At 43.9% G+C, this 23,296-nt stretch overlaps 1 protein-coding gene across 2 annotated transcripts in view; it reads right to left on the reverse strand.

Moving 5' to 3' along the window:
• Positions 1-21,735, reverse strand: part of asap2b (ArfGAP with SH3 domain, ankyrin repeat and PH domain 2b) — a 34,224-nt gene extending 12,489 nt beyond the window's left edge. Inside the window, exons 1-25 of one of the 2 annotated variants that reach the window (XM_014338517.2) lie at positions 21,243-21,735; positions 14,295-14,367; positions 12,919-13,073; positions 12,729-12,803; positions 11,910-11,959; positions 11,456-11,585; positions 10,743-10,828; positions 10,530-10,605; positions 10,332-10,418; positions 9,878-9,981; positions 9,568-9,637; positions 7,680-7,770; positions 7,544-7,592; positions 7,302-7,468; positions 6,255-6,388; positions 5,737-5,831; positions 5,474-5,663; positions 5,121-5,206; positions 4,934-5,049; positions 4,216-4,283; positions 4,015-4,122; positions 3,693-3,927; positions 3,501-3,596; positions 1,248-1,515; positions 1,112-1,173 (exon numbers count right to left, since the gene is read on the reverse strand). In XM_014338517.2, the coding sequence (XP_014194003.1) occupies positions 1,112-1,173; positions 1,248-1,515; positions 3,501-3,596; positions 3,693-3,927; positions 4,015-4,122; positions 4,216-4,283; positions 4,934-5,049; positions 5,121-5,206; positions 5,474-5,663; positions 5,737-5,831; positions 6,255-6,388; positions 7,302-7,468; positions 7,544-7,592; positions 7,680-7,770; positions 9,568-9,637; positions 9,878-9,981; positions 10,332-10,418; positions 10,530-10,605; positions 10,743-10,828; positions 11,456-11,585; positions 11,910-11,959; positions 12,729-12,803; positions 12,919-13,073; positions 14,295-14,367; positions 21,243-21,368 (2,797 nt within the window). In that variant the 5' untranslated portion in view covers positions 21,369-21,735. The remainder of the gene's footprint in view (positions 1-1,111; positions 1,174-1,247; positions 1,516-3,500; positions 3,597-3,692; positions 3,928-4,014; positions 4,123-4,215; positions 4,284-4,933; positions 5,050-5,120; positions 5,207-5,473; positions 5,664-5,736; positions 5,832-6,254; positions 6,389-7,301; positions 7,469-7,543; positions 7,593-7,679; positions 7,771-9,567; positions 9,638-9,877; positions 9,982-10,331; positions 10,419-10,529; positions 10,606-10,742; positions 10,829-11,455; positions 11,586-11,909; positions 11,960-12,728; positions 12,804-12,918; positions 13,074-14,294; positions 14,368-21,242) is intronic. The other variant, XM_005937657.3, reaches the window with a different exon arrangement.
• Positions 21,736-23,296: the final 1,561 nt, after the last annotated feature.

Consider the following 23,296-nt stretch of genomic DNA (forward strand, 5'->3'; position numbering starts at 1 on the left):
TTGCTTGTGGGGCTCGCACACAAGAATTTCACTCGCATGTGCTGTGCCAGTGTGCCTGCACATGTGATGTGACAATAAAAGTGATTTGATTTGATTTGATTTGAGAATGGTGGCTAAGCTGTCATCCCTGGTGGTCAACATCTCTCACCCCATGCAGGAGACTCTGACAGCACTGAGCAGCTCCACAGTGTAGGACAGAGCGATTTCGCAGGTCTTTCCTCCACACTGCTGTCAGATGTATATTGCATTTGTATTTTATTTTATTCTATTGTGTACAGTATCTTATTTTTATCCTATTCCAGTGTTTTTCTATGCAACTTTGCACTATCCACTTTCTGCTGTAACAAAACAAATTTCCCATGTGTGGGACTAATAAAGGTTATGCTATCTTATCTTATCACATGGGAAAAGACCCAGGGAAACAGAGTTAACGCTAAAAAACAATAAAACCCCTGAAAACCACGAATTTCACACTCGAGCCTCAACTCTCATGGCCTGGTACCAAACCACTCACAGACCCAAGGGGTGGGAACCACTGCAGTAAAGCACCAGAATATCTGACATGGCACGAAACTGCAAAGATACCCTTAAGTTTCACACAGAGAAAAATCCAGTGTTGAGGTTTAATGAGCACCTGACCTCATTAAACCATGACGGGGGTATTTCACTGATGTATTGTACACCATAATCACAGCTTTCCTTGAATGAGTGACATCAGAGATCATGTGAGTGTGTTCTTGCAGGTCGTGGTGTTCCACAGAGCTCTATTAACAGTCCCTTGTCAAAGCACAAAAGTTTCAGCCTTTTAACAGCAGTTATGTTTTTATAACCCACCTGCTTACATCATATTCAGGCTTAAAGTTTGACACAGGTGCCTGTAGCTGCTAGCTGTCTGCTAGCTTCACCTGAACTGGATGTCTGCACCATGTTTGTGCTGCTGGAGCCTTTTAGAGCATTTCTAATGACATCTTACGACCAATAATATGCTGCTTTGAGTTACTGTACTAACATCCAAGAAGGCGGTGCTGCAGCTTGAGTGAAATTCAAATATTTTCATGTTACTGATTGTGGATATCTTAGTGTGTGTTCATGTGTGAGTGTGTGCGTGTACCTTGTTTTTCCAACGGAATCGTGCCTGCAGGTCTCTGAGGAGGAGGAGGAACCCTCGCTGCTCTGTAATCATAAGAACAACATTAAACTGGTGTGCTTCCTCCCAGCAGACCCAGCTCAATCAGACCAGTACGTACGCGGGAGGAGAGACAGGGGCTTTGGATCCTGGTGGTCCTCTGTGTTGGTGGCTGGGTGGGAGGAGAGGAACTTTATGCTGGGGTGGTGATGGAGGTGGGATGCAGGGCGGTGGCGGGACTGGAGGTGCTGTAGGTAGTCCTGTCGGCAGGGGAGGCAGAGGAGGGAGGGGGGCAGTCTTGGCTGTGGCGGCTTTGGTCTCCAACATGCCGGTTCTCCTGCTGGGCCCAGGAGGAGGAGGAGGAGGAGGAGGAGGAACCAGTGAGAGCACTGGGAGAAGAGGGCAGAACAAGAGTCAAGAAAGCCCTGAGCAGTGGCTCCAGGCACACCTCCACAGTCAGAGCCTGAAAGCAATCCAAAATGCTGCAGCAAGAGTACTGACAGGGAACAGAAAGAGAGAGCAGATTTCTCCTATATTGGCTTCACTTCACTGACTCCCTGTTAAATCCAGAACAGAATTCAAAATCCAGCTCATATACAAAGTCTTAAATAATCAGATCCCATCTTATCTTAATGACCTTGTAGCACCATATCACCCCATTAGAGCACTTTGCTCTTGCAGTGCAGGCTTACTTCTTGTTCCTAGAGTATTTGAAAGTAGATGGGATGCAGATTCTTCCATTTTCAGGCCCCTCTTCTGTGGAACCAGCTTCCAGTTTGGATTCAGGAGACAGACACTATCTCTACTTTTAAGATTAGGCTTCAAACATTCCTTTTTGCTAAAGCATATAGTTAGGGCTGGATCAGGTGGCCCTGAATCCTCCCTTAAGCTGGGCATACACTGTGCGATTTTTTTAGTCACGTTAATCAGCTTCTGCTCAAACTGTACAATTGACTTGCAGGGGTTAGAAGTTTGTAGGTCACCGTGCAGGGTCTCACACTATGCGGCCTGATGCTCTGATGCGACCTCAGTGCTTACACTGTGCATCCCTAACATGAAGGTTATAAAACAAAATCTGTCTCTCGCTCTCCCTCTCTGTCTTTCACTCACACAGACACACAACCACCATCAGAAACAGGAAAAAAATAATTTTTCCACTTAACAAACTCATTCACCCAATTAAACAGTTTGAAAAGTCAATCTCTTCACTTAATCTGACTCATGAGGTTATTTTAAATGAAATAAACAATTTTACACAAAAGAAACATTTGGTTACACCCAATTGACATGATCAATGAGATCATAACCTATAAAATCAGGAAGTACTGGGGCAGCCCTTCCCACATACCTGTTTTACACATAGGACCTGCTCAAAGGAACACACAATGGTAAGTATAACCAAACTATATAAACAAATGAAAGATTGTTCTTAGCTTTAAGAACATTTGCACAGATGAAATGAATATAACCAATGCTAATACAAACAGACCCGGGATAGTATGTAGAGCCAAGGTTACATGTGCTTATTTTGTGTTCTATAAGATAACAGAACACAAAATAACAATTTATGCATGTGACAAATGGTAAATGAATTCAGTCCTAGCCACTTTGTCACAATACTACACGACGCATGGTCACACGACTGAAAAAAAAAAATCGCCTCAAAATGGGCCAAAAGTCGCACAGTGTATGCCCAGCATTAGTTATGCTGCAATCAGTTTTATTTCCTCACAGCTTCACAGGGTCTGAACAGCAGAGCTGATCTGTAGGCTGCTGGGGGATTCCCATGATGCACTGAGTGTTTCTTCTTCTTCCTTCACTATGTGTTAATAGACCTCTCTGCATCATGAATAAATCATGAATGAATCATATGAATCATAATTATTATCAATCTCTGGCTCTCTTTCACAGCATGTCTTTTATCTTGTCTTCCTTCTCTCACCCTAACCGGTCGCAGCAGATGGCCGCCTGTCCCTGAGCCTGGTTCTGCCAGAGCTTACTTCCTGTTAAAAGAGATTTTTTTCCTTTTCACTGTCTCGAAGTGCTTGCTCATAGGCGGTCATATGATTGTTGGGTATTCTCCGTATGTATCTAGGTTTCTACCCTACAATATTAAGCGCCTTGAGGCGACTGTTGTTTTGATTTGGCCATGTATAATTAAAATTGAATTGAACTGAATTTAAATTCATTGAATTGAACTGAACTTGAATTGAATTGAAAGCCTCGTACAGCCGGTCCATACCTCAGAAAGAGGACAGAACCGTCTGCTCTTTTCATGAAAATAAAGCAACAAAGCCAAATAAAGCTGACGGACGCAAAGAAAAACATCACAAACGAGACCCTCCGCTGTGGATCTGACAGGAAGTCCACCCACCGTACTTGGAGTTCCTCTCCGGCGTTTGAGGGTTGGGGGGGTCGGAGGACGACCGCTGTCTGCCTACTGATTCCACGGAGGGGCCTTTATTGGTACCTGATGGTGACAAGACAGAATCAGATCAGTTTTATTTCCTCACAGCTTCACAGGGTCTGAACAGCAGAGCTGATCTCAGCCCAGGTGCCCTCTGACCTCTGCTGGGTCCTCGGGGAGGAAGCGGGGGCGTTGGGCCGGGGGGCGGCAGGTTCACATTCAGCATGGTGCCATAAGTCTCGTTGCTAATAATGGTGCTAGGGATCGCAGGCCGCTGCTTGTCTAATGCCAAGGAGGCAACATCCCACGCCAGCGCCGCCAGGTTGGGCTGCACGGGTCCACTTCCAGGCACAAAGCAGCTGACCGGGCGCTCCTCCCGCCGCAGTGGGATGGGCTGCAGGACCCACAGAAAACACAGGAAGTACACGGTCACTTAAAGCCAACAGAAAGTTTAATGCAGGACGTCAGAAAAGCAGCCTACCTTGTCCTCCATCTCGTCATCGCTCTCATCCAGGTCTTCATTTTGCAGACGCCACTCATACTCGACGTGAACATGGACGTTAAACTTTCCGGTCTGAGCCTGAGTCAGCTGGAACACATTAATCAAACTTTATTGGTACAGACACTCAACAGCACAGGAACTGCTTTACTTTGAAAAGTCTGGAAGTGTTTGGATTCTCACCAGTTCTTCGCACTCTTTGTGTCGCATACGTTTGGCAATGTCCAGCGGTGTTTCTCCTGCATCGTTAGCTGTGGACACAAATTCAGTCATTCAGACTTTTGGTGAATTATGTCAGCACATTGTTTCCAAAAGGGAAAGATGATTAGATCTGCACTTTTCTTGTGTTACTGCAGGTTTTTCTCCCCCTGAAAAGACAAAGTACTCAGCTCTGTTTGTTCTCAAGACATCATTTAAATTTTATGTGATGGTAGAAACAATAACGGCCCCAGATGAGGGTCACACCAGCTGTGAAACTTGCTTTTATTCCTTCAAACCTCACAACAATAAACTAGAGCCAGGTTGGCTGGTTATTTGAACTTGACCTTCATCATTAGCGCCCATGTCAAAGTTCCTCTTATAAAACATTTCAAGAAACCTTATCGAGTGATATATCATATTAAAGGGCATGAAAAGAGCTGTACCACACACTTTTTCTTTTTTTTTTCTAAAATGACATCCAACGACTTTACAACGATGTCATAAAGTTTAGAACAATCACACACTGCATAAATACATCTTAAAACCTCAAGTTTGGACAGATTTCAGACCAGTCGTACGGTAAAAGATCATAAAAAGCAACATTTGAGTGTGTAATGCTCATATGAATGATATGAGCACTTGTCACTCATCGTCAGCGTTCAGCACGCTCTGATATATGTGCAAGTGTGTGTGTTCTTACTGATGGACACTGAAGCTTTCCCCCTCAGCAGCAGTTTCAGGCACTCGCTGTTGTTGGTTAGGCAGCAGTAATGCAGCGCCGTGTTTCCTCTGGTCGTCTGCTTGTCCAGGTTACCGCTGAAACACAGACCCGGTCACTACACACATACACACACCTGGAGAACATGTATTTAATTGAACAGTCACACCTGTTTTGTCCGAGGAAGTCGACAATGTGGAGCGAGTTTCTGTCGCCCATTCGGACCGCCAGGTGGAGCACCGTCTCCCCGGGTTCCTGACACACACACACACACACACACACGCACACACACACACACACGCACACGCACACACACACACACACGCACACACACAGAGTCAGTCTGCAGAGCAACAACGGACACCTGCACAGAGCTGTGTCTACGTGTTACTGAATGGACACACAAAGCAGAGCTTAAGAGTAAAAGCTTAGTAAAAACAGACACAAAATGAGCACAAAGACACAACAGAGAGACGCATGAGTCAGTCCGTCAAACTCGTGTTAGAGATGAGGAGGTCATACATGTTCGTTGGGCTGTGGGATGGCATCCATCAGGTCCACCCCCTCAGCGTAGACTTGGATGAGCGACAGAATGTCTCGGTTTCTGATGGCCTCGTAGAGAGCCCGCAGCCTGGACGCGGCGTCGGTGCACTTCCGCCGGGCGAAGCGTTTCTCGGTGTACTTCGCTGTGATGTAGTCCTTCCTCATCTGCCTGCAAACCAGACGGACGAGTCACTACAACATCCTACTACAGCTCAGACTCACCTCCTGGTGCCGTCACCTACATGTCGCTGGTTGGAGTTGGTTTGGTCACTTCCTGCGCTGACAGATCTGCCTCCATGATCTCATTGAAGCTGGCGTTTCCCACATTATTCGCCAACTAAAAGGCAACAAAAGCCCAACATCAACTCTGGTTCGGTTCTGGCTGTAGCTCCTAAGATTAGACACGTGATCACACTTCCTGATTCTTCACAGCTGAAGACGACTGACATGCTCGGCAAGGGTTCTGGTTCCCTGATTATTCCAGAAAAGGTTTGCAAACATTCAGAATGTCCCTTCCATTCATGTCTTCACACAGATGAATATAATGAGGTTAAGAGATTTCAAAGAAACAGTTTTAAACGAATCAGGAGACAGTCTTGCAGGATGGTAAAAATCTGAGGGTTTTTTGCTTTGCTTTTTTGGCTTTTTCCTGCAAATATTTTAATTTTATTTAACAGATTAAAGTCATGATGAAATGAGTCACCGCAAACTGACAAACAGAATGCTCTGACCTTCTGTCGGGACAGTGAAGTGGACTCACCAGCAGCTCAGAGGTTCCCAGGACGTCCAGGTCCAGACTCTGGATCCTGGAGTAGTGGACCCCCATTTCTCTGTGGATCCCTGAGCACTCAATACAGATCAGCACCCCGAGGTTCGTGGACAGCCAGGAGGGATCTGTAGAGGGTGGGTGGGGGCACAGAAACAACAAGCGGTGCCTTCACATCCTCAAAATGTAATTTCAAGACTAAAGAAACAACAAAGTGAACGAGATGAATTAACAATCTGCTGACAGACAAACCTGGAAAAGAATTCTGGGAAGTTTCTGCAGCTCTGAGCAGAAATGTGTTTGGACTACAGGTCCACGTGAGGAAGCTGAGTGAATACTTTTGGCAATATAGTGAATGTTGAATATATAATTGATAAAAAAAAACTGTATGTTATTAATCTAATCTTTGGACGTGCTAAGATGAACAGATGAAAACGTGTTTTGTGGTGTTATTAGAGAGACTGTTGATGCGCTCTCTCTCATGACACTAACGTGTTCTCACTTCTGTAAACCATGACAGGAAATAGAAGTGCTATGAAGTTCCACATCAAGTGTTCACAGTGCAGTTCAGTAAAACCATCATCTACAAGAATATCAGCTAGGTTTAAAGCAACAGACCAACTAAAAAAGTTGCATAAAACAACTTCAATGCCAAAAACATAAAAACCCACACAAAACAACCGCAAAGGAAAAAAACTGCCTGAAGGCCCAGAGCTTTCCACAAGCAGTCCTGCAGAGGTCAGTGGGGTTAGAACACCGGCAGAACTAAGCTGTCACTGGTTTTTGCTCTGAGCATGTGCAGGAAGCCTTAAAATTAAAATAAGACTGTCAAGGCCACCACCGTGAGTCTAATCAGCATCCTCTGAAAGAAACGCATCCAAGTCCAGACCCTCAAACCAGATGGAAAGGTGAAAGACTCATTCAAGCGTCACTACTTTTTTGACCTGACCATGAGTGACTGGACTTCCGTGTTTAATCTTTGAATTTTGTTTCCTTTCATGAGTGGTGTTTGTTTGAGAGAGACTTCTGAATAATTCTGACCTGCAGCTCCACAGTCGCAGCAGCTGTTGTTTCCAGTCCTCTTCTTCACCTCTCCCACAATGGACTTGGTCAGCTCCTGGATGATGTTGTTCTCACCCTCGTCCTGGTCTCCTTTGAACGCCTTGTTCAGCGCCTCCTCCTTGCTGTTCTGCAGCACCGACACCCAGCTAAAAAACACCAAACCATAAGCGCTCGCAGTAGCGCGAAGCCCGGCAGCTCAGGCCATGCCGGCTCGTACTTACATCTGACACTCGGCCTCGTCCTCGGCCTGGAAGTGGTAGGTCCGGTCATCTGTGGGGGGTGGGGGGCACGAGACAGAGTTTAGACTTTACACACATATATACAGAGAAACATGTGAGCAGGAAGTCTGCAGCATACGGGAGAACAGGTCGAAGCTTTTCTTCTCCTCATCGGGGTTCCTCTTCACCTGGCAGGTGAGCAGGTTGACCTTGGCTGGAGGTTTGTTTGGCTGCAAGACAACGAGAGGAGGTGAGACCTCAGCTCTGACTGAACCTCACTCAGATATCAAACATTCAGCGTTACAGAGAAAAGATCCTGAAACTGTCACAGAGTCTGTACTGCTATATACCATAACATGGACAATAGTTGTATCCCAGTTAGGTTCAGCCCACAGCGAGAACCTGTAAGGACTTTAAGCTGCACAACTCAAAACCTTCCCTCATCTTGCAAAACATCTGCACATATCATTTAAAGTTCTGAGATGATTAACCTCAGTGACTTTCTGCAATCTCATTTTCTATTGTTTTCTGAAGCCTGATGACTTTTGATCCTCTGGCTTTTCATGCCACAAAACGTCTCATTCATAAGGAAATGTCCTAAAACTATTGATGAACCACAGGGTTTTCCTTTCCTCCTCTTGCCTCCACCACTGTCTCCTGCCTCCCTAAATGGGCGTATCATGCGGGACCCACAGTTCACCCATACATACCCACTATGGGCCCATGGACCCGTTTTAAGTCTGGTAGACTAAAGTTTTATGAGGTTTTTCCTTCACATTTTTGATATCAGAGGATCTTCTGCAGCTGACGGTTCTACTCCCCAAAGCAAGGCAAGAGTCAGGTTTCAGAGCTGGAGCTGATCATCATGCGCAACATTTGTATCTTTGTGTTCAATTCATTTTGATCATGTAAACAAAATGCAATTTAGGAAAAGAAAAGAAAAACGAAATACTAAACTAGAAATACCCTCCAATATCGCTTCACCTATTCTCAGAAAGGAGTGGGAATGGGAGTGGGAATAAGTGCACATTGGACCCTAAGACGGATGACCTCGGTGAGCTGACCTCAGATGGAGCACTGCGAGGACTCTGTCTGCAGTACCTGTCTTCATTTGAGTCTGAGTGGTAAATGTGGAAGGTTTCTACCAGCTGTGAAGGGTTAGCGTAATCCTGGACATGTTATGCTGAAGAAACGTGTCTCTGAAGGAATGCTTTCATGAAGGAACATCACTCTGACAGAACGTTTCCATGACGGAACATTACTCTGAAGGAGGGATGTACCGACAGCTATCAGGAAGGTGTAGATTACCTTGGAAACCCGGTTCTCAGAAACATGAGTCTAATCTTAAAATTTACCTTAAATAGAACTGAAGATATGTGTTACTGTGAATCTGTAGATATGAGGTTTGTTTTTCTTTGAATTTGCTTTTCAGCAAGCTCAAGGAGAAACAAAAGGCTGAAAGTTAGAGAGAAACAGTTAAGAAGAATTAGAAACTTTCTCTCCAGCAGCCCTCGGATTTCAAATCAAATCCTTTTCCCACCCTTTTCTTTTAATCATTTTCCTTCTGCTCTTTGTCTTCTGCTAGCTCAGTCCTGATTGGCCATTTGACTGCTCAAACTTCAAAATAAAAAACAGAAGGCAGAAAAGAAACTAAAAAAATAAATAAATAGATAATGTACTATTTAACCCCACTTAATGTAGACCAGGAGTAGGCAACTCCAGGCCTCGAGTGCCGGTTCCTGCAGGTTTTAGATATCACCCTGGGTCAACACACCTGAATCAAATGACTAGTTCATTACCAGCCCTCTGGAGAACTTCACAGGATGTTGAGGAGGTCATTTAGCAATTTGAATCAGCTGTGTTGGATCAAGGACACATCTAAAACCTGCAGGACACTGGCACTCGAGGCCTGGAGTTGTCTATCCCTGATGTAGACGATAAACTCATGAGGAGATTTCTGATTGGACATGTAGTGCAGGCTGGAGGGCGGGGGCTTGTCATGGACCAATGGGAGGAGAGGACCTTACCGTCCCGTGACAGATGGTCAGGAAGCCGTTCTTCACCGAGCACTTTCTCTTCTGCCACACCTTCCTCAGTCTGACGAGGAGAGAGACAAAGCTTTTAGTGTGAAAGGTCATAGAGTGGAGTCGTGACTGAGGCAGCTACCACTAACACACGTGTGCAGAAGGAGGAAAACATGTTAAATCTGTAAATATGTTACATTTAACATTGAGTCTGTGTAGACTGACTAAATGCTGCCTCTGCTGGACGTCACAGGAACTGCATGTGTATGTCAGTCACATTCATATGGTATTCTGGGACACTGAGTTCGCTCACCCTTCACTTTTCTTGTAGAGGAAACCAGAGCGCTCGTTGCCGTGGGCTTTGTCACCCTGCAACTGATGGAGGCTGTAACCTGCGTTCTGTTTGGCCTGGGCATCCTGTCAATAAATCAGACACTTTATGTGAAGCAGCTCTTATGACAGAAAGACGTGAGAACCATGACCCTACACAGAGTTCAGAGCTCAGAGCAGCCTCTGTTTGATGGACAGCTTTGTTAATCAACTTCCTTTCCAGTAACAGGTGAGCCTGTCAGAGCTCACCTGGTTATGCTCACCATCAGACTCATGACATCTGTTCAGACCATGTTTGTTCTAACTGCTGTGCGCATTTTAGCGACTCTACCCTCATTAAACAGCACAAGGTGTTTATCCTGTACTTTAACTGTGTTCATGTTTTCGGTCTGTGCCATCAGTCAAATGGATGTTACACCATGTTTGATGTTTTTTACCTCTTTCTGATCGGACTGCAGTGCCGCCTTCAGGGTGTCTCGGAGCTGAGCCAGCTGCTTTCTCTCGCCGTCCTGAGTCTGTTTGATCTGCAGAGGAAGAGAAACTCTAACTTTAAGCCCATTGTTGTGTTCGCACAGAGCGATCGGTAAGTGAGCTGTGAGCTTTAATGCTCCTGCAGGGAATACAAGCGTCCTCACCGCTGTCAGGTCTGTGGACAGTTTCTCTACGGCCGGTTTCAGAGTCTCCACAGCTTTCAGTCCATCCTGGAAAAAACTGAAGAAAAAAACGTCTGAGAACCTCCAAGAAAAAAGTGAATCAATAACAAAATTAATGTTTTAATATTCACACTTTATTATCTTTCCTTTAACACCTTACTCATACATGGACCTGTTGGTCACATTTGGACATACTTGCACTGAGCATGGTAAAACTTGATGAGGTTCTGGAGGAAGTCTACTCCTTTCTTCACTTTGATCTCGTTCACTTTGAGCAGGTACTGCAGAGAAAAGCCAAAGAATCAAGAAAAACTGAAGAAAATAACCGTTACTGCATGACCAGTCCTTCCTTGTCCTCCTCCAGCTCTTTTAGGAGGACACTGAGGCATTCCCAAACCGCTGAGAGATCATCTCTGCATTTCCTGGGTCTGCCCGGGGTCTTCTTCTGGCCTTTAAACCTCATCTTGTTTAGGCATCCTGGTCAGTACCATCCCGGCTGGCTTTACTCTGAGCTGATCCTCATCGGGTCTCTAACAGCGAGCCTGGACAGCCTTCAGAGGAAGCTCGTTTTCACGGCTTTTTTTCTGTCACCTCTTTACCAGCATATCCACAGAATTCACCCTCCACTCCTTCTCTACTCATGACCAACAAAAAACCACGAGAAACACAGACTGAGCTGAAGATCAGCGCCTGATGAAGCCAAAAAAGCTACAAACCCTGAAAACCATCAAACTGGAAAACTTCTGAAAAGAATCCGTCACAGACCTCTGTCCGCCAAATCTTCCACGTCATATAAAATCTGCGCTGACTGGTCGAGGCAGTAAAACAAACGCTGCTCTCGGTCTGACCTCAGAGGATAGAGATGATTGTTTTAGCATTCAGGTCACCTGTGTGACCTCTGACCTCACCTCGCACATCTGCAGCTGGAACATTCGTCTCTCCTTCTCCATCTCCTCTGCGATTTCTCCTCCGCTGAACTCCGTCCGAATCATGCCATGCATCTTGGCGTTCTCTTTCTTCTCTTTCTCAATCTTCGCTCTGCAGAGGTCAAAGGTCGTGTTAAAATCTCAACACAAAAAAATGTGATCAAAACAACAAACTGAGGAGAAGAAAAAATAGAAAGATGCTAAAATACAGAAGCCAAGAAACGCCATGATTTCAATCATCATATTTTATCTTTTCTTCTTTTTTTGAGAAAAAGGAAAAAAAAAGAGCATGTATCAGTCTGTGGAGACAGAAACAATAAAGATAACTTTATTCAAACATCCTCATTTAAATGCTGAATGAGTCGGCTGGTTAACGTGTTCTCGTTTCCGTGATTTAACATTTCAGTGAGAGCAGCTGATAATGAGCCCTTCTTACAGTTTGGTCTCGTAATCCTTCCAGGCCTTATCGAACGGCTTCTTCAGATCCTGCAGGAAAAACAGACGTCACACAGTCACAGTTCATAAATGCGCGCGCGCGCGCGCGCACACACACACACACACACACACACACAGGACTCTAACCTCTGAGTCACTCTGGAAATATTTCTAGATGATAGCATGTGCGTTAGATTAGAAAAACAAACACAATGGTGACCGTGTCACAACAGAGGTGTTTTAAATTCAGCCATTTGGTCTTTATGCCACGAGCCACAGCCTGCAGGACGACACCACCATTACAAACAGGAAGTTATGCTCATCGCACAACTACAAGAAAAACTGTTCAGTGTTTTGCAGAAATTAAATGTTGTATTTGGCACCTCAGGGCCACCTTACCTAACATGCCTACATTTTATAATTCAAGAAGCAGGTTTTTTTTTTAAATTATTCAAACTGAGCATAAAGCAGGAAAAATAATATTGAATAAATCAGAAAAAACAAAAAATGATCTTTTATTTCGATTTCCTGCTTTTGTTTTTTCATATGACAGGAAACGGAGGATTTTACAGTGGCTGGTTTGCTGCTGTGGTACAAAGATATTTAGACATTAATATGGGACCCCAGCGTGATTTTATTTGTTAAATCTGAAGCTGTGTGTTTAAAATGATTACAGTTCTGATGTAATTATTGTAAATACACAGTCAACATGTCATCTAACCAAACATGATTCATTTTTAGCCACAGTAACAGGAAGTGAAGTGTAACTGAGCGAGTGTCTGCGGGTTTGTTTCAGCAGGAAGAAGAAAGTGACACCAACCCCTTTCACTCCTTTCAGGTCTCCTTTCAGCAGACTGTCCAGAGGGAATGTGATGATGTTGTTCATGTTCTGCAGCTGCAAACAGGAAGTTGTGTCACAGCACAAATGCGCAAAACACACCACACTTTCTACATTTAACACTTTTCACAATAAAATGTTTCACTCTCTGAGGTTGACTTTGGTTCCTCACCAGGTTCTTGAAGAGCGCTGTCAGCTCTCTGGTGAAAACGACAAACTTGATGAAGGCAGAGCCGACATCGCCGTCATCCCTGTCACCCCGGGTCAGGTAGTTTTCCCCGAACTTGTGCATGGACTGAACGTACTGCTCCTCATTTTCCACGTGAGCTACGACACAGAAAACACTTTAAATAAATGCGGACTGCAGCTCGGATCATCTTTCATTTAACTCCAAAAACAAAAATGATTAAACTCTGTGTGAAAACAAAAACCATCCACTCCACCATGTGGAAAAAACAAGGACAACGAACACGTGTGAATAAAAAAGTAATAAAATAAAAAGTAATAAAAAACAATAAATATAAGAGAAGAGAAAGAGAATAAATAAAAATATGATACTAAATATTGAGAAAAACTGGAGATATATAAATGAACAGAAATAAAATACACACCTCAAATTAAAATAAAAAAAATCTAAACAATTAAAACATAAATATTTATTTTAAATATTTTAAACAAATAATAAATGTGAATGTATTAAAATAAATTTACATTTATTGAAATTATATTTAAATTAATTTAAATGAATTTTATATTGTAACAAAAGATTTTTCCAAAAACATTTCTAGTTAATTTAATTTAGTCTCTTTTGATACGAAAAATTAAAAGTAGAAAAATAAAAGGAGAGAAACAAAATCTTAATTTTTTACAGTTTTTCATATAATTTTTCAGCTTTAAATAATTCTGATGATTTAAAAGTGTTTATTGGGCTTCAGTTGGACATGTCTGTGTGTACCCGCTGCATTTCTTTAGCAGAGAAAATGGGCTGTTCCCCTCGAGCTGAGGCACCGAGCCGCTCTGAATCTTTGGTATATACATGGAGATTTACCTCCAACATAAACCTGCAGGTCACAGAGAGACGCTAAATATTTCAGAACCTCTCTGCTGTCCACATACAGTGAGAGGTCATGCAGTGCCTTCTGTCTGTGAAACTGCTGAATGATGCGTTTCCTGTCAGTTTTTGCAGAAGTGCTGAATAACGTTCGGATCTTGTGTGTTTGCTAAGTGTGTGAAGGACTCGGCCTTTCCTTTGTTTGCACTGTAGTGTGGATGTGGGCGTATCCCTCAGCATGCCGGGACACGGGGAAGCATGACAGGAATGTTTGGAGGTGAGACTCCACCGGCCCGAGCAGAGACCCACCAGCAGCACGCGGCTGCTGACGAACCCACCCCACCCGCACTGACCTGAATAAAAAAAACTGCTTTTATTTTGGTAGTTTGTATCTGAACGCAGTGTGCTACCACAAACAGGAAGTGACAGTCAAAGTGAGACTGTGGTGACAAGCGTTGTTATTTTGGGTCAGACTGACATGAAACTGCATCTCTTACCCAGACCAGACGAGTTGATGGCCTTCACCGACTTCTTGATCTTGTAGAGAACGGACCGGTCCAAGTCGAGAGCCTGAGGAGAAGAAACAGCACACAGATTAGGAGCCATGCCTCTAATGCTTACACGTCAAAGTTAAAGAAAAAGTGTGTTTATAGTCAGTATGAACCGTTCACCACTGCTGGTGTTCATCTCAGACTGTCACCCTTCATACCCTGAACTGACGTGCGTGGACGGACTGCAGAGTCTGCATGTTTTACCCGAAGCAGAGTTATTATCAAGACATCACACATCTAATAAGAGACTGATGAAAACAGTGCTGCTATTAAAGGTGCTTTTTTTTTTAGCAGACACCTCTCACTCACAGAGACTGTTTCATTCAGACCTTTGAAGCAGATCTTTTTATTCTTGCAGTTCAACATAATCCGAAGATGCCTGCTGAGGGACAGCGCCCAGCGGCCACAGCTACTTCAGTTTGACCTTCTCAAGGCTTTAGAATGCTGGCAGCATTTCATAAAGTTTAGTCAGTTCTTTTTGGGTTTTACTGTTGCATCAACTTTTGCCTCCCCCTAACAAAAGCCTGGTTCTGTTAAAAGAAAGTTCTTCCTCCCCCCTGTCACCAAGTGCTTCCTCACAGGGGGTATTATTGTAGTATTATATTTATTATTTTAGGGTCTTTATCTTACAAAGCACCTTGAGATGTGCATTGTTGTATATTAATAAATCTGTAATGAACTGAATCTTATGTTCTGAAAATGATCAGATTCTCTGTGCTGTTCCTGTTTCCTGTGTCCCTCCTCATCTGTGCGGTACAGTTTGGTGCATTAGTCCCTAAAATAAGAGCGCTGCTTCTGTGATCTGCAGGACATCACATGGAATCATCAGTATTGTATTGATTGGCACAATCAGCTCTGGCGAACACACAGAACCTGACATAGCCACGCCCACTGTATTCACAGGAATCTGGTTAGGGCTTCAGAAGGAATTCTTTCACCTGTTTGACGTACCCAAAGGGAGCTCATATTCTGTAAAGCCGGCGTGCCTGCAGGAGAGCTGATCTGAAAGCTAATGTCTTCTAGTTCCTGAAACTCTCCTCGTTAGCCTGAGGCTAAAACGCAGCCTAAATTAAACCTTTGAATGGTAACACGAGCTACAGCATTAGCTTCATGTTAGTCAGGAACATGAAGTCTGCTTGTGTCTAACCCGAGGCTGTGGGAGGGAGACTGAAGAGGCCATGCGATCTAAGCCTTTACCATAGTTTGCATGACTGATGAGACCACAGAGGTTCAGTCACATGACCTTCAGGTGTTTTCCTGCCGACCTCATCTGTGGGGTTCACCTAAGCGTCTACAGGTCTGAGTCACAGGTCCATGACTCAGAGCGAGAAACATGCACTTGGTTATTCTTTGACCAAAAACTGGTTCAAGACGAGCCACTCATCAAACACCGGAGCCGGTTTCAAATCTCTGCACAGAAACACAGCGAGGCGACAGGTGAGCTCAGGTGTAGAGCAGCGACTTCATTCAGCTCAGCCAAAGACCAAACAACAGATCGAGCACAAATACAAAGAACTCAGAAACAGCTCAACTCAGTACGGTGGATGATTGATGGTCTCACAGCACTGAGGTCCTGGCAGGGCCTTCTAGATAAATATTCATGGTCTTCTTGTGTTTGTGAGAGTTTACCTGCAAATTCACCAAAGCACTCACTGAAAAAGAGCTACAGGACGGGTTAAACGTAGAAAATACCGCTCCTACAGGATGAATGATGCAATAATCTCAATGAAACGCCTGCAAACACACAAACAACACACAGGGCAGGTCTCTGAGGACAGCGTTGAAATCTTGGTACAAACGCCAACAGGCTCATGTCACAGCAGCCCACCCACGAGCTTTCATTATGTCCCTAATAAGGGTGTTGCAAGGGTGTAAAGAGGTCATAAAGGTTAAATATAGTAACTTAGTGCATGATTGTACACCACATAGATCATTGACCTGGTCAGCAAAGATAAAGGGGGATCACTTCCTCTGCTGATACGTCAGTCAAACTGTCTGATCAAAGTTTACCAGCAGCCCCTTCAGACTGTTTCAGGCTGACGTCAGAGGATTCATATTTAATGAATGGTAATTATGGTAATTACCCCTGTTACCTACTGAATTAATTTTCAGCACAAAGCTCTGGTTTTTCCCCTGTGTTATAAATCAAGTACATCATTTCCCCCCCCCCCCCTATCTACATCACACTCATGGTCAGTTTAGAATCACCGGTGATCCCAACATGCAGGTCTTTGGACTTTGGAACCTACTATGAGGTTGCAGGCAAACATCTAGGAGGATGTTAATGGATGAAGATGCCCAATTGACTAATCAATTGACTGGTAGTTGGCCTTCATCACTCTCAGCATGCATGCAGGTGTCTGAAGGCAGGTGAGGTTATTGGTGCCCTGACTTCTTTTCGCCCCACCTCCACCTGCAGACATCCTGACTTGGAGGCTGCAGGCGAGCAGGGGCGCTGCTTTGTCTTGTGAGGTCAGAAATGTCCACCAACGTGTGTCTAAAACTGTCTGCAGGACGTCGCATGTCCCCACCACCCTCACGGTTTTTACACTGAAGTTCAAAGAAACAGTCTGTAAAACTGTTAATGTAATGACTGTAAAATCATTGAGATTACAGTTATTGACTAAAAGTAATCATCATCATGAATTTTCCTGTAACCGAGTGGCAACAATGTAGAGCTGCTAAAGCTCACAGTAGTGGTGATATTTATTCAAAGAGAGGTCTCAGGTCTACAGGATGAGGCACGAGCCAAAGTGTGGATTTGGAGAGTGGCAATCATCAAAACAGAACATTTCACAGCAGTTTTCTGACAGTAGAAGCAGCCGAGACGCTTCCTGTTTTTAGGGTTTCCTCAGTTTCACAGCCTCTGCACACCAGCTCTGCTCAGCTGCTTTTAACACGTGCAACAACACTCATTTTACATTAGTGAACGCAGGTGAGCAGATCAGTGTGACGAGTGGAAGATGAAGCAGATAAAGAAACCTGAATGGGCACAACACTGATCAGACCAGCAGGGACTGTGTAAAGGACTCATCTGCTGTTTTTACCATTCAGCACACTGATGCTGATTTCATGTGTTTACTGTAATTATTCTACCGTCTGAAGATGAGGGAGGAGCTGATGATTTATTGGAGACTTTAATTCCTTTCACATCACTTCAGACAAGTTGAGACACAACAGAAACAGAGATGAGCTTCAAACGTGAAAAGAGGAGCTTTAAAAGTGACCAAAGGAGAGAGAGAAAGAGGACGAGACAAAGAAAGATGACAAAGGAAAGAGGAGAGAATGGAGGGATTTAACTGAGAGGAAAGCAAAGATCGGAGACAGCAGGAGGACCAAGGTGAGGCGAATCATGTCGAGACTCGATCAGAGAAGTGAGGCTCTACCATCGCCTCGGGTCTACTGAGTGGGAACATCCCAGCATGCAACAGGAGGAGGAGGACATGATCAGCAGACCTGCGATTTCTACAGACCTCACGTCAGGTTTTCAGTTGTGCTTTTAAAGCATTCGCTGCAAGGACATAGATTTCTTCACTTTATGCTGAGAGGAACCAGCGTTCAACTCTGTGCTCTGAGCTGTAATCCAACAGCTCCTCAACAACAACAGATGGCCTCTACAACGATGGGGAAAAATATTTACTGTCCTTAGAACCAATAAAGTCTCAGAAGGAATGTGAAAAACTAGAAACCATTAAAAAAAGAAAAGAAAAGAGGAACCCAAACAAAAGTCCCCACAAAAACACACAAAGAGAAATAAGAGATTGTTTAATCCATCCCTGAATCACGTGATCACCTCCCTAAAAAACATCCAGGATGTCTCTTCTTTTCAGAGCATTTGACTCTTTATGCTAAGAATTAATAAATAACCTCTCTGACACACTGTTCTATTTATCCATCAACAAGGAAACCTGTGAAAAAAATATTTAATGCCTTCATTATTGACAGGAAGCCATGAATAACCAATGGACTCCTGTCCTGAAAGACTTGCTGGCAACTATAACGTGATATCAAAGACTCAAAGAGAGAAAAAAAACTAAAACATGACCACAAAAGAGCATATATGTATTAAAACAACAACGTCCTTACTGAACAGCTTTCTATCCCATTAACAGTCTCAGGCCAGTATGCACGAAGTGTGATCACTAACGCCTAAGCTTTTCCTGCCCTGAGGTCAGCTTTCAAAGACATGGCCAGATTTGTGAAACAATTAAATGAGCACACCTAATACGACCTAAGCGTGTGTTTTCTTATGCTCGGCCAAGATGTTTGATGTAGAGGAGTTTCTAACTCCTTTAGTAAGCAAACATAATCAATGTTTGTCAATCACCTCCATTAATCAGCTATGTACCACAGGCCTTCAAGCTGGCAGTAGTTAAACCTTTACTAAAAAGGCCATCTCTAGACCTAGCGGTCTTAGCTAATTATAGGCGAATCGCTAACCTTCCTTTCATATCAAACATCCTTGAAAGAGTAGTTGTCAAACAGCTAACAGATCATCTGCAGAGGAATGGTTTATTTGAAGAGTTTCAGTCAGGTTTCAGAGCTCATCACAGCACAGAAACAGCTTTAGTGAAGGTTACAAATGATCTTCTTATGGCCTCTGACAGTGGACTCATCTCTGTGCTTGTCCTGCTAGACCTTAGTGCAGCATTCGATACTGTCGACCATAATATCCTATTAGAGCGATTAGAACATGCTGTAGGTATTACAGGTACTGCACTGCAGTGGTTTGTATCATATCTATCTAATAGACTCCAATTTGTACATGTAAATGGAGAGTCCTCTTCACACACTGAGGTTAATTATGGAGTTCCACAGGGTTCAGTGCTAGGACCAATTCTGTTTACATTATACATGCTTCCCTTAGGCAGTATCATCAGAAGACATAGCATACATTTTCACTGCTATGCAAATGACACCCAACTCTATCTATCCATGAAGCCAGATAACACACACCATGTAACACCGCTTCCATGTAAAATAGAACGTCAGCCTTCAGCTAGCTGTATAATTTAAACATGTATCAGACTAAGTTAACAGTTCATCTGCAAATTTTAATACAACTTCTGGAGGCTTATGCAGATTTTTCTCCATGTAACACAAACAGGAGTGGGCGGAGCAGCTGCAGAATTTGCTTTTCTTCATGTTGAAATGTGTTAGCTGCTTTGACAAAGGACTCCCGCTCGCTGTTTCCCAGTAAAGGTTTTAATGGTGGTCACAGGAAAAAAAATGTTGATCATAGGAACAGCTGCTGTGGATGCTGGAAACACGTTTTCTACCACTCAACCTGAGCTCACCAACTCAGTAATGGCTCTGCCTCTTTGCAGCGTGTATACAAAGTCAAGTCAAGTTTATTTATAAAGCACATTTAAAAACAACCGAGGCTGACCAAAGTGCTGTACAATAAAATACAAATATAAAATACAATAAAACACAAGTACATAAAACACCTCACTGATAAAACAATAAATTAAAACAATAAGTTAAACCTTGCTAAAAGCCAATGAGAAGAGGTGAGTTTTAAGAGCAGTTTTAAAAGTTCCTAGGCTTGTGGAGAATCTGATGTGAGGAGGTAAACTGTTCCACAGTCTGGGTGCAGCCACAGCAAAAGCCCTCTCTCCCCTAGTCTTTAGTCTGTACCTGGGAACATCTAAAAGCATCAGGTCTGCTGACCTCAAAGATCTCCTGGGGCGGTAAATGCTAAGAAGCTCTGCCAGGTAAGGAGGTGCAGTACCGTTAAGAACCTTAAAAACCAGCAGTAAAATTTTAAAATCAATCCTAAAAGCAACTGGGAGCCAGTGGAGAGAGCAGAGGACCGGAGAGATGTGGTCTCTCTTTTTGACTTTTTGACAGACTCCCTTCCACGTTAAACTGCGCCAGCATCATCATTACTTGTGTTTTTAATTCTGTTTAAAATTGGGGGCTGTCAGACTTTTCATTCATGTGCTGCTCATAAATATGCTTCTATTGAAGGTCTGTTTTTGATTTTCCAATATGGGTAAAACACTGCACAAAACCCAACAACATGGTCCAACAATGTGCTGCAGACATTTACCCTCAGTTTAGCACCAGGTCCACAATCTCCTCACTGTCCTTCACTGATGACAATCTCACCCACACTGAGGTGGTGCTCCACTGTAATGGAAAACAACCGAAACGATCCAGTCTAGGTGAATCGAGTTGAGCAGAGTTGGTGATAGTGGAAGAGTGGCTTTGCTAATACTACCTTAACCTTTCATGAATATTATCATTGAGTTTACAGTACAATCATCACGTTAATTTACTTTAAGATATTTTCTCTAAATACGACTAAAAACAGCCAGTGACGACTTCCTCCTGAGCTTGAGGGCAGTTTGGGGCCTTTCACATGTCTGTGCCCACGGCCCTGTTTTTTCCCAGGGCGGCCCTGTTTTTTCCCAGGGCATCCCTGTGGGGAAAGCCTTCAGCCCCATCTTATTCTCCCACCTGAAACCTTTGACCTTTAACTTCTGCTTCCTCATCTCTTCAGTTTTAGAAATATGCTTCATCATCGTGTTGCAAAAAGAAAATAAAAAGAAGCTGTTAAATCTTACAAAATGTCTACAGAAGGAAGTGTTTCTCTCAGTTCCTCTTTCGAATAAAACAGATTCGTTTGACGCTCTGTTGCTTGGAAAGTTTGAAAAGCAGTAGAAATCACCGTTTATCCACACTGTAGATCCACAAACAGTGAAAACAGGCTGTGACTAAAACCCTCTTCAATCCCACACACGGGAAAACAAACCACGTTCATGAAAAAAGGAACAAAACGGACTTTCCGGGTATTTACAGAGAGGCTCAGTGGAAGCCTTTTTTACCACCTTATTAAACTCTTATAATCACCGACTTCCAACCGTGTGTGTGTCCTTGTTTCCTCACCTCCTCAAGAGCTCCCACCGCGTTCCTGCAGTGGCCCATCCGGGTAGTGAAGTTGGAGGTGGTTGGAGCTTTGTAGTCTTCATTGGTCTCGTCGATGAACTCCGTGACGCTGATCAGCTCCGGCATGGTGAGCTCCGGCAGACGCAAACTGACCGGGGGCGCAAAAATCCCGTCAAAACTGCAGCAGTGATCGCGCAGCCGCAGGTGGAGCAGCCACACCTGGACGCCTCAGAGTGCCCGCAGCGTCACAGCCAAGATCCTCTGCTGTTCCCGCACGCGTCGCTGCTCATAGTCATAGGAGGAAGAGGAGAGGTCCGACCTCCATGTTTGTCCCGCAGCACGAATCACCGACAGCACCGACACATTCCAACACCCTCAGCTGCTTCACCTGAGCAGGAAGCGCACGGAGAGGGGCGGGGACAGAGAAGGGCGCTCCCACCCTGCTGCTATTTCCGCAAACCACAAACACGCACACTTACACACAGGTACATATCCCCCCCCCCCCCCCCCCACACACACAGACAGAACGCCTACACACACAGAGACACACACTCACACAGTATTTTCACAGTCCTATCAGGGTGGGACTGGAACAATATGATGTTTAAAGTGTGAAGTCCTCTAAATTTTTACAAACGGTGTTAATGAGACACGGTTAAAGGAACACCCGAAAAGTATAATGCACCTTTATTTTTAACCCTTTGGTCAGCAGTGTTCTCACTTAGCTGCAGAGAACTATATTTATCATTAATATTTAGAGCACTCAGACATCCCCCAACACACACACGCCATAAAAGCAGGAACACTGAAACAACAGAAGAAGCTGTGAGGCTCACCAGCACACAGCCTTACTAAAAACGTCTAAAGGCCCTCGGACACGGCACGCGCTTCACCAAACAGAAAGCATAAAAGCCTTCCTGTCACACTGAGGTAAATCCTGTCTGTGTGCTGATCGTGTTAAACGAAGAGAAAGGCTCTGAGCCTGAATATCCCTCAGTCTGAACTCCAGCAGGCGGTCCTGAACCAGGAGGTGCTGCCATGTCAGACTAATTAAATTTTTGCTTTAACATACAGTTGAACAGATGTGCCTAATAAACTGTCTGTGTGCATTTGTGTGAGATCCACACATGCTTTCAGACCTGTGCTGATATCTTTGTCAGTCATCTCCATCTAGTGGACAGATGGTAGAACTCGATCATCTGATGTGGTTTCTGACTCAGGTGAGGTTGTGTTTGAGATGCGTCAAACACATCTGGCTCCATGTTCACGGGGAGAAGGTTCTAGATTCAGCATTGTTGGTCTGCATGTCAGCCTCTTAGGTGTACACATGGGCTGTATACCAATTCAGGGTCTGCAGCCTTAAAGTACGCAGCCTCAACGGTCCTCAAGGGCCGTGTACTCAAAGACCGCTAAGGCCGGAAGTGCGAGGCTTGTGAAATGGAACGGTCTAGCCTCCGTAGCGCTGCCCAGGTTGCCTAGCAACCATGATAGCTGGAAACGTGTGGTTGACAGAAATGAAGGAGAACATATTTTGTTCGTTTGTTTGTTTCTACATGAGCTTTGTGTGATTTAATAAGTATCTGAGGCTGAGACCACAGGACTGTAAAACATGACTGTTGGGCTTCATATCTGTACTGAACAGTCATTTAAGATTAGCTAGTAAATAACAATTAGCTAATGTTGTTCATGAGACTAAAGTGAGTGTAAATATGAGATGGCCAATATTATAGTTATTATATTAATCATTATTAGTTATTACAGCAGTGAGTTTGAACTCTCAAATCAAATCACTTCTATTGTCACATCACATGTGCAGGTACACTGGTACAGCACATGTGAGTGAACTCTGTGTCAAATACTGAGCTTCAGTAAAGATTCAAGTTGCAGCTATTTATATGTCCCATCACCTTAAATCTTCACTCAAAGACACTCAAGTATCTTTGACAGTGTATATATAGATGTATCATATATAAGAGACAAATGTTGTTCCTTCAGTATGTTGGCATTATTACATTTGGCTCAATGCTTACATATATGTGTAAAAAGCAAATGTA

The sequence above is a fragment of the Haplochromis burtoni genome, unplaced genomic scaffold, assembly GCF_018398535.1.
Source record: "Haplochromis burtoni strain Fernald_Lab_line unplaced genomic scaffold, NCSU_Asbu1 Contig_232, whole genome shotgun sequence".
Classification (NCBI taxonomy): Eukaryota; Metazoa; Chordata; class Actinopteri; order Cichliformes; family Cichlidae; genus Haplochromis; species Haplochromis burtoni.